General features: G+C 48.5%; 1 protein-coding gene across 1 annotated transcript; it reads left to right on the forward strand.

Moving 5' to 3' along the window:
- Nucleotides 1-5627: 5627 nt before the first annotated feature.
- LOC140422787 (nucleoside diphosphate kinase-like) lies at nt 5628-6089 on the forward strand. The gene has a single exon (XM_072507706.1). It carries the CDS (start codon nt 5628-5630, stop codon nt 6087-6089), a length of 462 nt encoding a protein of 153 aa, XP_072363807.1.
- Nucleotides 6090-17534: the final 11445 nt, after the last annotated feature.

Here is a 17534-nt window from a genome sequence, read left to right on the forward strand (position 1 = left end):
GGCCATTTATCAATTTTTTCTGTGTCGGCTGGGACACGGTGAAAATACTGGGCATATTTATCTTGAATTGTTTTCTTGCTACCATCGTTAGTAGTTTCTTTTGACTTAATTTTAAGCCGTTTGTTTCTTCAGAGGAGAGTTCCTCCTCCGAACTACTTTCTCCGCTAGAGTTGCTAGAAGACTCAGAATCGGTTTCTCGACCGGCTTTGCGTAACTGCATTTTTCGCTGTTTCGCCTCTATTTCTTCTAGGCAAGGGAATAAATGGGACCATTTCCTCGTGGGGGATCCATGGGGTGTCCCTGAATTTTTCGGTGGTGTTTCTGGTTCTTCATGCAATTGCTTCTTAAATTCTTTGATTTTACTTCGGATTAAGTTCTGTTACTTCAGCTTCCAACTTTTCCAATTTAAGTTTTTCCATTTTTAACTGTTTGTTTAATGCCTTCAGCTGTTCTTTCACAGTGGTCAGTGCGCAATCATGTTGGGATTGACTCATAATTTTGTTCCGCTGTGGAACCTGGCCCATGACAACTAGGGACTATTTGGTTCATTCCTCTTCTTTCATACGGGTCTTTTTTATCCAGATCCTTTTCACATCTTCCAAGGACAATTGTCCTTTGGCGGTACCATGCTTTTCCTCGGTCTCAGTGCAGGTTTTGGATAAGTCAAACTGTTTCTCTATATACTCTTAATTGCTGAAGGATCTCGTCTATGGAAACCTCCGGCGGGGCTTGCCCGCTTTTGACTGTGATAGGCAACCGTTTGTCCTTTTCCTCTGCCATAATACCAATTATTTTTATTTAGGCTCAAGCTGTGATGCTTTTCAGCCAGGCCAGTATATCTATCCTGTATACCTCCGAAATACAGACATCAGTTAGCGACTTGAGTCGACTACCATACCGGAGAAGTTTGAAGTCGCGTAGGAAGGTTACCGAGACTAAACAATTGGCCGAGGATATTTTATAATAAAGAGATGTCCTTACCTCCAGGGTCCGATATAGGTCCAGTGTCCAGATCTCCAGTACCTTTTCACTCTAGCGACCTTGCTCGCAGCACCAAAATGTAGGATCTCTTACTTTCTAATAAGTGACGGGGTCCGGTCGTAGTTTGAGATTGAGTTTATTGCAAAACTTGGTCAGTACATTTTCAAAATACAAACAAAATAAACAAAAGCACAGCAGGGCATAAGAAAGAGAACAATGGCAAGAGAACAAAGAAGAGAGAGAGCTCCACGTGCACCAGGAGCTTTTTTACCTGCACATTCTGGTACTGCCCTCCTCTCTGCCCCCTAATTGGCTTACACGTTTTTAATTGTGACTTTGGAATGGTGCTCCATACCATCACTCACGCTGCTATCTAACTTAATGGCTCTGCACATTTGCAGTCTGGGTCCTGAAAGGTTGGAACTGTATAATCTGACCTTGGCTCACAACAATACAAGCTAATTTTTCATCTACAACCCAACTAATTATTTATTTGACTTTCCCACAGTTACAATATTTTCAAACTTGGTTTTAACAGGCAGGCAAAATAGGCAGAGCAGGTTCTGGGAGGGAGTGAAGACTCTTTTCCATACTGGAAACTACACGTAATGGCAACTGAAGATTGCCAGGTTTACTCTCAGACGATGAGGGATGTTTTTCTGGATGCCTTGATCTGTAACTCCTAATTGCAGGGAACCATAGCTCTCACACATGGCTCATGGCAGGTTCAGCTGACAGCTGTGTACTGGTATTGTCTCTCACTTTGCCATACAAAATGGCTTATTACAGCCTCATTTATACAATTCAAAAGGACAAAGTTGGCTGCTCTCCCAAAATCATGCTTCTGTATGAGCTACCAGGTCTTGGGGCAATAGATGTCTTTTTGTCAAGGTAATTAAATGTCTCTGCCAGTAACTTGAATGGCTCCCATCTTCCAGGTTTGGTGAGATAGGAAAGAGCGATTCACACCTGCAGAGTGGAACAGTGCTTTCTTGCCAGCAGCGGCAATCGTGATGGCAGAAGGCATTTTATTTGGCATGAGACAAAAAAAAAGTTTCCTGACAGTGGGATACATTGTTGGAATTTTGTTCGCCTGCTGTTCAAGGCAGGTTAAAGGCAGGTCGATCTTCCTGACAAACAATGTCGGGAACTTCATTTGCATTTAATAGCATGTCATGAAGGCCACCTCACTGGAATCCCCCTCCAAATTAAGTTCCCCACCAGTGGGAAATTAGAATGTTCAGTCTCCCGATTGTATATAACTAGTGCTCACCTGGCGATCTTCACTTCATCCATAACTTTGAGGTTAGTAGATGCTGTTTCCACTTCCCTATTAAACTATTAATTCACAGATACAAAGAGGGGTGGAGAATGCAGGCTGCAGGCAAACCTGCCTTGGTTATTGTTCTGATACGAATTAGGAGAAGGAGGGCCTGACATCAATTGGTTTGGGTCCAGGAGGAGCAGTGGCCTGAGCAGCAAACATAGAAACATAAAAGGTAGGAGAAAGAGTAGGCCATTCGGCCCTTCGAGCCTACTCCGCCATTCATTATGGCTGAGTATTCAATGCAATAACCAGTTCCCACCTTCGCCCCCAATATCCTTTGATCTCTTTTGCCCTCAGAGCCACATCTGAAGCCTTGAAAACATACCACTGAAAGTAGTTGAGGGCAAACCATTGTAAAGAATTCTCCAGGCCGACCACTCTCTGAAGAAATGTCTCCTCATATCTGTCCTAAATGGTCAACCCTGTATCGTCAGACTTTGACCCCTGGCTCTGGACTTCCCCACCATCGGGAACAACTTCCTGCATTTATCCTGTCTAGTCCTGTTAGAATTTTATAGGTTTCTATGAGATGCCCCCTCATTCTTTTGAACTCCAGCGAATAAAATCCCAATAGACTCAATCTCTCCTGATACGTCAGTCCTGCCATCCCAGGAATCAGTCTGGTAAACCTTCACTGCATTCCTTCTATGGTAAGAACATCCTTCCTCAGATAAGGAGACCAAAACGGCACACAATATTCCAGGTGTGGTCTCACCAAGGCCCTGTATAATTGCATCAAAACATTCTTGCTCCCTTACTTGAATCTTCTCGCTATGAAGGCATAAGGGCTCTTCCTGTTGATTCCCTTAGTTCCTATTTCTTTTATTTTGTCTTTATTGTTTTTGGTCCATGGATCATTAATGGAGACATACCATTAAGTCGAGAGGAAGTAAAGGACTCAATATGTCAAAGTAGTACATTGTGTTATAAAGTTTTGAATGATGGGCAGAAGAAGACTTTATGGCACCCAAGAGAGTACAGGAGTTTGTTTAGATTGGTTGGCTGGTGGCAAATGGACTGACCAGAGACAATCCATTCTGCCTGGCAACTGACAGCAATTGGTTGCTGTCAAGTTGGTTTTTTTGGAGAGAACCCGAGAGAACACACTGGACCCTCAAGGTGGAAGCAGCTTTCTCTCTTTCTGCTCTGCTGCCTACTGTCTGAAGGCAGAAGTATCTAGACCTGAAAGGAACTGTCTCTCTCTCTCTCGAATACTGAATTCCTGCTATTACTGTGAGTCTACAATGAGAAACCAATCGCAATCTGTAAGAAAACATAACATCCATCTGATGAAGGTAAGCATGCAGGTGCAGTATGCAGTGTAGAAGGCAAATGGTATGTCGGCCTTGTTACGACACCCTGGGCCAGTGTGCAGTCAATTCCAGCCCCACCTGATTTGGAGTTGCAACATGACTGAAGAAGGAACTAACTGGAAGACATCCATCTGGAACAAAGACTCTTATCCTTTTTCTTTAATCATTATTTGAGCCCCCTCTCTCCCCTCTGTGTTTCTCTGTCTGTGTGTCGAGGGTGGGGAGAGTTAAAGATCGGAAGTTTAAAGATTAGATAGTAGTTAACCAGTTTATTTGTTGCCTGTTTAATTATAGTTACTGTTAATAATAAGTTAATTATGTTTACATTTACAAACCTGATGACTGTAGTTATTGGGCAGCCAAAGACCTTGAGTATTTTGAAATAAAGGTTAATTTCGGTCATGTTGCAACTCCGAATCAAATGGGGCTGGAATTGACTGCACACTGGCCCAGGGTGTCGTAACAAGGCCAACATACCATTTGCCTTCTACACCACCTGCATGCTTACCTTCAGTGGCTGGTGTACGAGGCAGCCAGGTCTCATTGCACATTCCCCTCCCACAATTTATAGCCATTCAGATAATAATCGGCCTTTCTGTTTTTGCTAACAAAGCGGATAACGTCACATTTATCCACAACATACTGCACCTGCCATGCATTTGCCCGCTCACTCACCTTATTCAAATCACACAGAAGCATCACTGCATCCTCCTCACCCTCCCACTCAGCTTTGTGTCATTTGCAAATTTGGAGATATCACATTTAATTCCCTCATCAATATATATTAGGAAGAAGTCCAAGATGCTCCCAAAGTGGAGAAAATGCAATGATGGCCCAACCATTGGTATATCACAGACACTATTCATGAAAGGTGCTAAAGATATTTGAGCAGCATAGGTGATCAAATGGTTTGCTCCTCAGGAAAAAGGACATACCTAGAAGACATGGCTGGTGACACCAGTTCACCATTCATCGAATGCTCCTGAAGAAAGATACAGTACTGCATACGCCTTCACCAGGCCCTTATTGAGCAGATTATACGCCTTCTGTAGATGTGTTGCCAATATTTGGACTGCTCAGGCAGGGCTCTCCAATACTGACCATGAACAGTGTCCACAATCATCATTGTCTGCTGCAGCCTGTACAGCCTAGCACTCCAAAGTGGGGATGCCTTAGCTGAGGAAGACATGGAGGGGCAATGTCTCCCTTCTGATGAGACGATGGATCTGGCCAGGATGTTGGTGGGTCAATTGAAGAGGCCATAGCAGGGGTACAATATGGCAGACGTACCTGCGACAATCTGATCGCTACCAAATTCCAGGAGGAGTAATGTGCCGATATATTTTCACAACTATTTGTTTTTCTCCCCTTTGTGGCCTGGGTGGCCCCAGCTCCTCTTTGTTCAGAGAGAATTTCACTCAAAAATGCCCCATTTTCTTTTCGAGATAAATGAAATAACAGTTGTCACCATCTATCCTGATGTTGGGTTGATCATTTGATTGAACTAATCACAGTTAAATTAATAGCCCTAGCAATACATGGTCACTGTATAACCTGATGTGGAGATGACAGCGTTGGATTGGGGTGAGCCCAGTAAGAAGTCTTACAACACCAGGTTAAAGTCCAACAGGTTTGTTCAAATCACTAGCTTTCAGAGCATTGCTCCTTCCTCAGGTGAATGAAGAAGTATGTTCCAGAAACATATATGTAGACAAAGTCAAAGATGCAAGGCTATGCATTGAATGCGAGCATTTGCAGGTAATTACGTCTTTACAGATCCAGAGAGGGGGGTAATCCCAGGTTAAAGAGGTGTGAATTGTCTCAATTCCAATGGCATTACATTCACCCCCCACCATCTGGCCTGGGCTTGCGAAATCCGACCAACTATCCTGGTTTGAGACAATTCACACCTCTTTAACCTGGGATTACCCCTCTCTCTGGAGGGATGCAAGAGTATTTTCACTAGCTTTTATCATGGCTTCAAGAGACCCAGAGAAACAGAAACAATGTCTGGGAACAAGGAACAAGCCTTCATTGCGGTGAAGCCAAATGGTGTCCAGAGAGGGATTGTCGGTGAAATCATCAAACGCTTCGAACAGAAAGGCTTCAAACTGGTCGCCATGAGGCTCCATCAGGCTCCAGTGGATCTGCTTGAAAAGCATTACTGTGAACTTTCGGATAAGCCTTTCTATCCCAAGTTGATCAAGAGTATGAGTTCTGGCCCTGTTGTCGCAATGGTGTGGGAAGGTCTGAACGTTGTGAAGACTGGTAGAGTGTTGCTTAGTGAGACCAATCCAGCTGACTCCAAGCCTGGCATGATTCGTGGTGTTTTCTGTATTCAGACTGGCAGGAATATCATCCATGGAAGTACCTCTGTAGCAAGTGCACAGAAGGAGATTAACGTTTGGTTCAAACCTGGTGAGGTGGTGGAATACCAGAACTGTGCCCAGGACTGGATCTATGAATAAATCATTCCACATGGCTCGGGCCTGTCTGAATCATCCCAAATTGTCATCAGTTTTATTTTTTTTTACTGATTTCACATTATGTCTTCATCTTGCATCTTTGTGGTGAATGTTGAAGCAAATAACCATGCAATAAATGAACTGGAAAAAAAAAGTACTTTTACCTGTGCCCTCACAAAGTCTGTGCGCATGGCAGCTTATCAGTAGCTGGAATTCATATTTAACCAGGAATGCACTCCTGTCACCCTCACATCTGCTCCCAAAGGGTTGCTGACCAGACAGATCACTCCTTCAGGAAAAAACAGGTGAATGGCTCAACAGGGAGCAGCAGCATGAAGTATCCTGTTTCCTTCATCATCGTTCCTCAATGCAGATTGATGAAATATGATCTTGCTACTGCCCCCCGATCGCCACTCGCACATCATCAACCGAGAACCATTGACATCTTAATCATGCAGTGAAGTTTTCAGGTTTCTTTGTAGTATCCTCACTGAGAGTGCCTCACCTGGACTATGAGTTACTGAGGTGCAATTGTCAAAAACCCTAAAAGTCTCTTTCCTAGGTGGCCTTAGCATTGCGAGATTGTGAGCCGTCAATTTGGACACATCAGCCAAGGTGGAAATGTTTTCTGCATGGACTGTCAAAAGGGCCTGAGAGAGCTGGCTATGCATCACACTGATGCACGATCAATAACCTCAGAAACAAGATTGGGGACAATTGAAGGCTTTAATACGCTAGATGTTTCTCCCAGCAGCGCAGGTACAGAAGAAAGCTGCTGGGGCGGCACGGGCTCTTATACCCCGTCTTGCAGGGCGGAGCTAACATACAAGCTTATCCAATGGGAACAAGTACATTCTCCACCAATGGTATTCCGGCATTAAACTAAGTACCGTAATCCTCCTAACACAGGCATTACATTCACCCCCCACCATCTGGCCTGGGCTTGTGAAATCCGACCAACATTCACCCCCTGTTAAAAAAGAGTCCGGCGGGGGTGGTGGCTTCATATTACAACGTGGTAAGATTGATAGAAGTCACAGTTATGAAGGTACCGAAATGCCTCCGTACAGCGATTTGCCTCGTTACAACTCTTCACTATTTACAACAGTAATATACATTTCAAAAGGAAGCAATTAGTCAATCGGGGGTCCTGGTCGTCCTCTGCGATCGTTGTAGCCTTGGTGGTGATGCCGATGGAGGTTCGGGCATCTGTGACTCCGGGAGAGTGGTTTTGGCTTCTGTGGCAGCTTCATCACCCTTAGACGTGGCCGGTGGAAGGGCCGACTGACCTGGGAAGGGGGCAGCTGTGGGGTGCGCCGGTGGGAGGAAGGGTGGGGGTGGGGGGGTGTCTGGGGATCCAGCGGGCGCCAGGTCCCATGGGGAGACCGTATCCTGTCGGCAGTCGGGGTACGCCACGTAGGCATACTGAGGGTTAGCGTGGAGGTGATGGACCCTCTTGACTAATGGGTCCGATTTGTGCGCCCGCACGTGTTTTCAGAGCAGGACGGGTCCGGGAGCTGCCAGCCAGGTTGGGAGTGGGGTCCCAGAGGAGGACATCCTGGGGAAGACAAGGAGACGTTCATGAGGTGTTTGGTTGGTCGTGGTACAGAGCAGTCACCGGATGGAGTGGAGGGCATCCGGGAGGACTTCCTGCCAGCGGGAGACTGGGAGATTCCTGAAACGCAGGGCCAGTAGGACGATCTTCCAGACCGTTCCGTTCTCCCTCTCTACCTGTCCGTTTCCCCGGGGTTTGTAACTGGTTGTCCGGTTCGAGGCAATGCCCTTGCTGAGCAGGAATTGACGCAGTTCGTCGCTCATAAAGGAGGACCCCCTATCGCTGTGTATGTAGGCGGAGAAACTGAACAGCGTAAAGATACTGTGGAGGGCTTTTATGACGGTTGCTGCGGTCATGTCGGGGCAGGGGATGGCGAATGGGAATCGGGAGTACTCGTCAATCACGTTCAGGAAGTACGTGTTGCGGTTGGTGGAGGGGAGGGGGCCTTTGAAGTCCATACTGAGATGTTCAAAGGGACGGGAAGCCTTTATCAGGTGCGCTTTCTCTGGCCTGTAAAAGTGCGGCTTGCACTCCGTGCAGATCTGGCAGTTCCTGGTGGCTGTCCTGACCTCCTCGATGGAGTAGGGCAGGTTGCGGGTCTTGATGAAGTGGAAAAATCGAGCGACCCCTGGGTGGCAGAGGTCCTCATGGAGGGCTCGGAGGCGGTCCACTTGTGCGCTGGCACATGTGCCGCGGGATAGGGTATCAGGAGGCTCGTTTAGTTTCCCGGGACGATACAAGATCTCATAGTTGTAGGTGGAGAGTTCGATCCTCCACCGTAAGATCTTGTCGTTTTTTTATCTTGCCCCGATGTGCATTATCGAACATGAAAGCAACCAACCATTGGCCAGTGAGGAGAGTGAATCTCCTGCAGGCCAGGTAATACCTCCAATATCGCACAGCTTCTACTATGGCCTGGGCCTCCTTTTCGACTGAGGAATGGCGGATTTCGGTGGCGTGGACGGTGCGTGAGAAGAAGGCCACGGGTCTGCCCGCTTGGTTGAAGGTGGCCGCTAGTGCTACGTCGGACGCGTCGCTCTCGACCTGGAAGGGAGGGACTTGTCGATGGCGTGCATCGTGGCCTTTGCAATGTCTGCTTTGATGCGGCTGAAGGCCTGGCGGGCCTCTATCGACAGGGGAAAAACTGTGGATTGGATCAGTGGACGGGCCTTGTCCGCATAGTTGGGGACCCACTGGGCATAGTAAGAAAAAAAACCTAGGCAGCGCTTCAGGGCCTTGGAGCAGTGCGGGAGGGGGAACTCCAGAAGGGGGCGCATGCGTTCAGGGTCGGGGCCTATCACTCCATCACGCACTACGTAGCCGAGGATGGCTAGGCGGTCGGTGCTGAACACGCATTTATCCTTGTTATATGTTAGGTTAAGGATTTTTGCTGTTTGGAGGAATTTTTGGAGGTTGGTGTTGTGGTCCTGGTCATGGCCGCAGATGGTGACATTATCGAGGTGCGGGAATGTGGCCTGTAAACCGTACCGGTCAACCATTCGGTCCATCTCTCGTTGGAAGACCGAGACCCCGTTAGTGACACCAAAGGGAACCCTTAAGAAGTGGTAGAGCCGCCCATCTGCTTCGAAGGCAGTGTATTTGCGGTCACTAGTGCGGATTGGGAGCTGGTGGTAGGCGGACTTAAGATCCACCGTGGAGGAGACTGTAATACACAATCCTGTTGACCAGGTTGGATATGTGGGGGAGAGGGTACGCGTCGAGCTGCGTAAACCTGTTGATGGTCTGACTGTAGTCGATGACCATCCTATGCTTCTCCCCGGTCTTTACAACCACTACTTGAGCTCTCCAGGGGCTGTTACTAGCCTCAATGACACTTTCCTTCAGTAACCGTTGGACCTCTGACCTAATAAAGATCCGGTCCTGGGCACTATACCGTCTGCTCCTGGTGGCAATAGCTTTGCAATCTGGGGTGAGGTTCACAAACAGGGAAGGCGGATCGACCTTGAGGGTAGCGAGGCTGCAGACAGTGAGGGGCGGTATAGGGCCGCCAAATTTGAAAGTTAGACTTTGGAGGTTGCACTGAAAATCCAACCCTAGGAGTGTGGCCGCGCAGAGGTGGGGAAGGATGTAGAGTCGGTAGTTTTTGAACTCCCTTCCTTGGACTGTGAGGTTAGCTACACAAAACCCCTTGATCTCTACTGAGTGAGATCCGGAGGCCAGGGAGATTTTTTGATTAACGGGGTGGACGGGGAGAGAACAGCGTCTTACCGTGTCGGGGTGTATGAAGCTCCCCGTGCTCCCAGAGTCAATTAGGCAAGACGTTTCATGCCCATTGATAAGCACCGTCGTCGTAGCAGTCGATAGTGTTCGGGGCCGAGACTGGTCCAGGGTCACTGAGGCTACTCGTGGCAGCAGTTGAATGTTTTCTTCGGGCGGTGTGTGGTCAGCCGAGCTGGGGTCCTGGGAGTCCATCCAAGATGGCGGCGCCCATTGGTCGCACATGGCTGGGGTTGCACAAAATGGCGGCGCCCATCCATCGCACCTGGTGTCCGCGGGACAAGATGGCGGCGCCCGGAGGCCGCATGTGGCCCTGGAGGAGGAAGATGGTGGCGCTCGCTGGCTGCATGGGGACCATGGAGAGGGTTGCGGTGGCGGCCCGTATTCGCCGCTGGAGACCGCAGTGACCGCCCAGGCCTGGCATACCGCCACGAAGTGGCCCTTTTTATCGCATCCCTTGCAGGTGGATGCACGGGCCGGACAGCGCTGTTGGGGGTCCTTGGCTTGCCCGCAAAAATAGCAGCGGGGCCCCCCAGGGTTGCCAGGCCATCTTGCAGCACAAGCTTGTGGGGGATGGGAGATGCCTCGGGGTCGGCTGCGGGGGGGTTCCACGCTGCCCAGGAGACTGCCGCACGATCGGGGACGTAAGCGCGGGCATTTCAGGAGGCCACATCCAGGGAGCCGGCAAGGGCCCGTGCCTCCTTGAGGCCTAGTGTCTCTTTCTCCAGCAATCGCTGGCGGATTTGGGAGGACAGCATACCTGCAACGAAAGCGTCCCGGATCAAAAGTTGTGTGTGGTCGCTGGCCAAAACTTGCGGCAGTTGCAGTTTCTCCCCAACACCAGGAGCGCACGGTAGAATTCTTCCAGTGATTCCCCAGGGATTTGTCGCCTCGTCACTAGCAGATGTCGGGCGTAAACCTGGTTTACAGGGCAAATATGATGTCCTTTCAGCAGCTCCATTGCTGCATCGAAATCGTCTGCATCCTCGATGAGGGTGTAGATTTCTGGGCTCACCCTCGAGTGCAGGACTTGAAGTTTCTGTTCTCCCGTGGGTGTGTTTTCGGCCATTCCGAGATACCCGTTGAAACACGCCAGCCAGTGCTTGAAGGTTGCCGCTGAGTTTGCCGCGTGGGGGCTGAGTTGCAGGAGCTCCATTCTTTTAAAGCTAGCGTATTAAATTGATGCACGATCAATAACCTCAGAAACGAGATTGGAGACAATTGAAGGCTTTAATATGCTTGATGTTTCCCCCAGCTGTGCAGGTACAGAAGAAAGCTGCTGGGGCGGCACGGGCTCTTATACCCCGCCTTGCAGGGCGGAGCTAACATACAAGCTTATCCAATGGGAACAAGTACATTCTCCACCAATGGTATTCCGGCATTACTAGGTACGGTAATCCTCCTAACACAGACTACCACACACACTGATAGCATCACAATCCTCATGATATACAGCACATGTCTGTGTGGAGTTTGCACATTCTCCCCGTGTCTGCATGGGTCTCACTCCCACAACCCAAAGATGTGCAAGGTAGGTTGGTTGGCCACACTAAATTGCCACTTAATTGAAAAAAAGTTCTAGCACACAATCTCATTCATGTCTCTCTGCTAAGTTACTAAAAGACCTGTCATGCAATGATTTCCAACTTGATTTGAGTGCTGTCCCTTTATCCAAGGACTGCTAACACCATGATATGGAGGCAGGCAGGCTCAACAAATCTCCGTGTGAGGTCTGGCAACAGCTTCAAACAGATGTACACACACCTCTTAAATCCTGTCCTCAAATCCCTCTTGCAGTCAAGGCTAATGAGTCTACTGTGTCTCTACTTGCGTCATTCAGCTGCAAGGTCACTGAAATTAACAAATCACTAAGGAAGGACGTTCAGCATTGACAGTGCCCAACATATCATCCTCTGGGTTTCAATTTTTACAATTACAGCGTCCAAATGTAGTGTTTCACCCCAAAACTGAACCTTGGGACGCACGTAGTTAATTTAAGTGCCCACAAATAATTGTGCCATCCAAAACCAACTGCCATCAATGCAACAGCTGCAGGAGATGCAATGAGTTTGAGAAGCACATCTCCCGAACAGGAGTACTGGCCACGCAGCTCATTGACAAATGGAGGCCATTTCCTAATCTTGCACATGAGCCATTACAGACATAGAACATACAGTGCAGAAGGAGGCCATTCAGCCCATCGAGTCTGCACCGACCCACTTAAGCCCTCTCTTCCACCCTATCCCCGTGACCCAATATAGAACATAGAACATAGAACAATACAGCGCAGTACAGGCCCTTCGGCCCACGATGTTGCACCGAAACAAAAGCCATCTAACCTATACTATGCCATTATCATCCATATGTTTATCCAATAAACTTTTAAATGCCCTCAATGTTGGCGAGTTCACTACTGTAGCAGGTAGGGCATTCCACGGCCTCACTACTCTTTGCGTAAAGAATCTACCTCTGACCTCTGTCCTATATCTATTACCCCTCAGTTTAAAGCTATGTCCCCTCGTGCCAGCCATTTCCATCCGCGGGAGAAGGCTCTCACTGTCCACCCTATCCAACCCCCTGATCATTTTGTATGCCTCTATTAAGTCTCCTCTTAACCTTCTTCTCTCTAACGAAAACAACCTCAAGTCCATCAGCCTTTCCTCATAAGATTTTCCCTCCGTACCAGGCAACATCCTGGTAAATCTCCTCTGCACCCGCTCCAAAGCCTCCACGTCCTTCCTATAATGCGGTGATCAGAACTGTACGCAATACTCCAAATGCGGCCGTACCAGAGTTCTGTACAGCTGCAACATGACCTCCCAACTCCGGAACTCAATCCCTCTACCAATAAAGGCCAACACTCCATAGGCCTTCTTCACAACCCTATCAACCTGGGTGGCAACTTTCAGGGATCTATGTACATGGACACCTAGATCCCTCTGCTCATCCACACTTTCAAGAACTTTACCATTAGCCAAATATTCCGCATTCCTGTTATTCCTTCCAAAGTGAATCACCTCACACTTCTCTACATTAAACTCCATTTGCCACCTCTCAGCCCAGCTCTGCAGCTTATCTATATCCCTCTGTAACCTGCTACATCCTTCCACACTATCGACAACACCACCAACTTTAGTATCGTCTGCAAATTTACTCACCCACCCTTCTGCGCCTTCCTCTAGGTCATTGATAAAAATGACAAACAGCAACGGCCCCAGAACAGATCCTTGTGGTACTCCACTTGTGACTGTACTCCATTCTGAACATTTCCCATCAACCACCACCCTCTGTCTTCTTTCAGCTAGCCAATTTCTGATCCACATCTCTAAATCACCCTCAATCCCCAGCCTCCGTATTTTCTGCAATAGCCTACCGTGGGGAACCTTATCAAACGCTTTGCTGAAATCCATATACACCACATCAACTGCTCTACCCTCATCTACCTGTTCAGTCACCTTCTCAAAGAACTCAATAAGGTTTGTGAGGCATGACCTACCCTTCTCAAAGCCATGCTGACTATCCATGATCATATTATTCCTATCTAGATGATTATAAATCTTGTCTCTTATAATCCCCTCCAAGACTTTACCCACTACAGACGTGAGGTTCACCGGTCTATAGTTGCCGGGGTTGTCTCTGCTCCCCTTTTTGAACAAAGGGACCACATTTGCTGTCCTCCAGTCCTCTGGCACTATTCCTGTAGCCAATGATGACATAAAAATCAAAGCCAAAGGTCCAGCAATCTCTTCCCTGGCCTCCCAGAAAATCCTAGGATAAATCTCATCAGGTCCCGGGGACTTATCTATTTTCAGCCTGTCCAGAATTGCCAACACCTCTTCCCTACGTACCTCAATGCCATCTATTCTATTAGCCTGGGGCTCAGCATTCGCCTCCACAACATTATCTTTTTCCTGAGTGAATACTGACGAAAAATATTCATTTAGTATCTCGCCTATCTCTTCAGACTCCACACACAATTGACCCGAGTCATTCTTTTATTCCTGACATACCTATAGAAAGCTTTTGGGTTTTCCTTGATCCTTCCTGCCAAATACTTCTCATGTCCCCTCCTTGCTCGTCTTAGCTCTCTCTTTAGATCCTTCCTCGCTACCTTGTAACTATCCATCGCCCCAACTGAAACTTCACACCTCATCTTCACATAGGCCTCCTTCTTCCTCTTAACAAGAGATTCCACTTCCTTGGTAAACCACGGTTCTCTCGCTCGACGCCTTCCTCCCTGCCTGACCGGTACATACTTATCAAGAACACGCAGTAGCTGATCCTTGAACAAGCCCCACTTATCCAGTGTGCCCAACACTTGCAACCTACTTCTCCACCTTATCCCCCCCAAGTCACGTCTAATGGCATCATAATTGCCCTTCCCCCAGCTGTAACTCTTGCCCTACGGTGTATACTTATCCCTTTCCATCATTAACGTAAACGTCACCGAATTGTGGTCACTGTCCCCAAAGTGCTCTCCTACCTCCAAATCCAACACCTGGCCTGGTTCATTACCCAAAACCAAATCCAACGTGGCCTCGCCTCTTGTTGGCCTGTCAACATATTGTTTCAGGAAACCCTCCTGCACACACTGTACAAAAAACGACCCATCTATTGTACTCGAACTATATCTTTTCCAGTCAATATTTGGAAAGTTAAAGTCTCCCATAATAACTACCCTGCTACTTTCGCTCTTATCCAGAATCATCTTCGCCATCCTTTCCTCTACATCCCTAGAACTATTAGGAGGCCTATAAAAAACTCCCAACAGGGTGACCTCTCCTTTCCTGTTTCTAACTTCAGCCCATACTACCTCGGAAGAAGAGTCCCCATCTAGCATCCTCTCCGCCACCGTAATACTGCTCTTGACTAGCAGCGCCACACCTCCCCCTCTTTTGCCTCCTTCTCTGAGCTTACTAAAACACCTAAACCCCGGAAACTGCAACATCCATTCCTGTCCCTGCTCTATCCATGTCTCCGAAATGGCCACAACATCGAAGTCCCAGGTACCAACCCATGCTGCCAGTTCCCCTACCTTGTTTCGTATACTCCTGGCATTGAAGTAGACACACTTCAAACCACCTACCTGAACACTGGCCCCCTCCTGCAACGTCAAATCTGTGCTCCTGACCGCTATACTGTCATTCTCCCTTACCCTAAAACTACAATCCAGGTTCCCATGCCCCTGCTGCATTAGTTTAAACCCCCCCAAAGAGCACTAACAAATCTCCCCCCCAGGATATTTGTGCCCCTCAGGTTCAGATGTAGACCATCCTGTCTGTAGAGGTCCCACCTTCCCCAGAAAGAGCCCCAGTTATCCAGAAATCTGAATCCCTCCCGCCTGCACCATCCCTGTAGCCACGTGTTTAAATGCTCTCTCTCCCTATTCCTCATCTCACTATCACGTGGCACGGGCAACAACCCAGAGATAACAACTCTGTTTGTTCTAGTTCTGAGCTTCCATCCTAGCTCCCTGAAAGCCTGCCTGACATCCTTGTCCCCTTTCCTACCTATGTCGTTAGTGCCAATGTGGACCACGACTTGGGGCTGCTCCCCCTCCCCCCTAAGGACCCGGCAAACACGATCCGAGACATCACGTACCCTTGCACCTGGGAGGCAACATACCAAACGTGAGTCTCTCACGCTCCCACAAAATCTCCTATCTGTGCCCCTGACTATAGAGTCCCCAATTACTAATTCTCTGCTCCTCTCCCCCCTTCCCTTCTGAGCAACAGGGACAGACTCCGTGCCAGAGGCCCGTACCCCATGGCTTACCCCTGGTAAGTCCCCCCCCCCACAAGTATCCAAAGCGGCATACTTGTTTCTCAGGGGAACGACCGCAGGGGATCCCTGCACTGACTGCTTTTTCCCAGTCCCTCTTACAGTTACCCACCTATCTCCAATCTTTGGTGTAATTAATTCCCTGAAGCTGCTATCTATGACCCCTTCTGCCTCCCGAATGATCCGAAGTTCTTCCAACTCCAGCTCCAGTTCCCTAACTCAGTCTTGGAGGAGCTGGAGATGGCAGCACTTCCTGCAGGTAAAATTAGCAGGGACACTAACTGCATCCCTCACCTCAAACATCCTGCAGGAGGAACATTGCACTCCCTTCCCTGCCATTCCTCTAACTTTCTACCAAGATCTGGCTAACAACTAAATTAAATTTTTTATAAAAAATAATAATAATATAATAAAATATGGTACTTACCTCAGACCAATGGGTTTTATTATTAGGTTAGAGGAGGAGGGCGGGTGGGAGACACTACACGTGTAGTGTCTCGGGTTTCCTCTCCACCAGAATTTATTGGTGAGGGTCTTCCCAGACGTCCGCGGGTCGACTTCCTGTTCCCGCCTAAAACCCCTCCTTTAGTCACTAAGGGCAATTTTATCATGGCCAATCCACCTAACCTGCACGTCTTTGGACTGTGGGAGGAAGCCGGAGCACCCAGAGGAAACCCACGCAGACTCCGCACAGACAGTAACCCAGCGGGGAATCGAACCTGGGACCCTGGCGCTGTGAAGCCACAGCGCTAATCACTTGTGCTACCATGCTGCCCGACTCACTCTGGTGATAATGTGGGAGCACTAAATCAATAGAACTCCCTGAGGGGTCTCAACTGGGGTCCAACATTCTGGAGCCTTAACAGATCACAAAACTTTGAAGGAACTCTTAGAAAAATGGAATCCATGAGACATCTAAATTCAATATTTATTTACAAATATGAAAACCATATAAATGAGTGTACACCCGTGTGTATTCAATACTATTTTTCCTACTCTACCACTATATCTTTGTGCAGCCCTGGCATCTGCAGCTGAGATTGAGACAGCTTGCTCGCTCACTGCTATGCCCTGTTGAGTGAGATCACTTTGGCAGAGATTCTCTGGTAGCCCAAGGCCGCCTGTTCAGGTGCAGGTGCATCCTCCTCGGCTTGACATGTTGGAGGCAATGGGGTCACTGGTAGAGGGGAGGTGAAGCAGCAGGGTACCTTCGGAGTCTCCTGATTGATGCCCCTCATGTGCCTGGTTGTTGCTCCTCCTCGCTTGACTCCTTGTGGAGAAGGGGCACCAGGAGGGAGGTCAAGGCGCCTTATCCCCCTCTCGACTAGACACTGTTGCGCTGCACCCATGGCTAAAGCGATGGAGTGGACATCCAAGCACACAACAAAATGCATATTTTGATGGACCTGGGTCTCCAAAGCAGCTGCCATCTTTCCCATGGAGACATCCACGCACTCCCATGCCAGAGCCACAACAGCAGACAGAACGTGGATGGACTTTTCCAGCCATCGGTCCACTGTGCGGACAGTATCTGGCAACTCTGCATGATGTTCCCCTCCCTCTCTCTGCATCTCCAAGAGATTATCGAGGGGTTAGCATGATGCCGATTTGAGGTGACTATCAGATCAGCCATAATCTTATTAAATGGTGGAGCAGGTTCGAGGGGCTGAATGGCCTACCCCTGCTCCTTTATAGTATGTATGCTTATACACTCACATGAGCTTGGCTGGCATTGCCTCCTCCAGCTGTGGAACCGTGTCTGTGAGGTAATCACCAGACTCTGAACCTGAGACTGCTCTAGAACTAGGGCCCATTGAGGTGTGTCTTGCACTGATGGAAGGTGCAGGTGAACTCAGTGAAGGCGCTTCCTCTGA

Source organism: Scyliorhinus torazame, chromosome 5, assembly GCF_047496885.1.
Source record: "Scyliorhinus torazame isolate Kashiwa2021f chromosome 5, sScyTor2.1, whole genome shotgun sequence".
Classification (NCBI taxonomy): domain Eukaryota; kingdom Metazoa; phylum Chordata; class Chondrichthyes; order Carcharhiniformes; family Scyliorhinidae; genus Scyliorhinus; species Scyliorhinus torazame.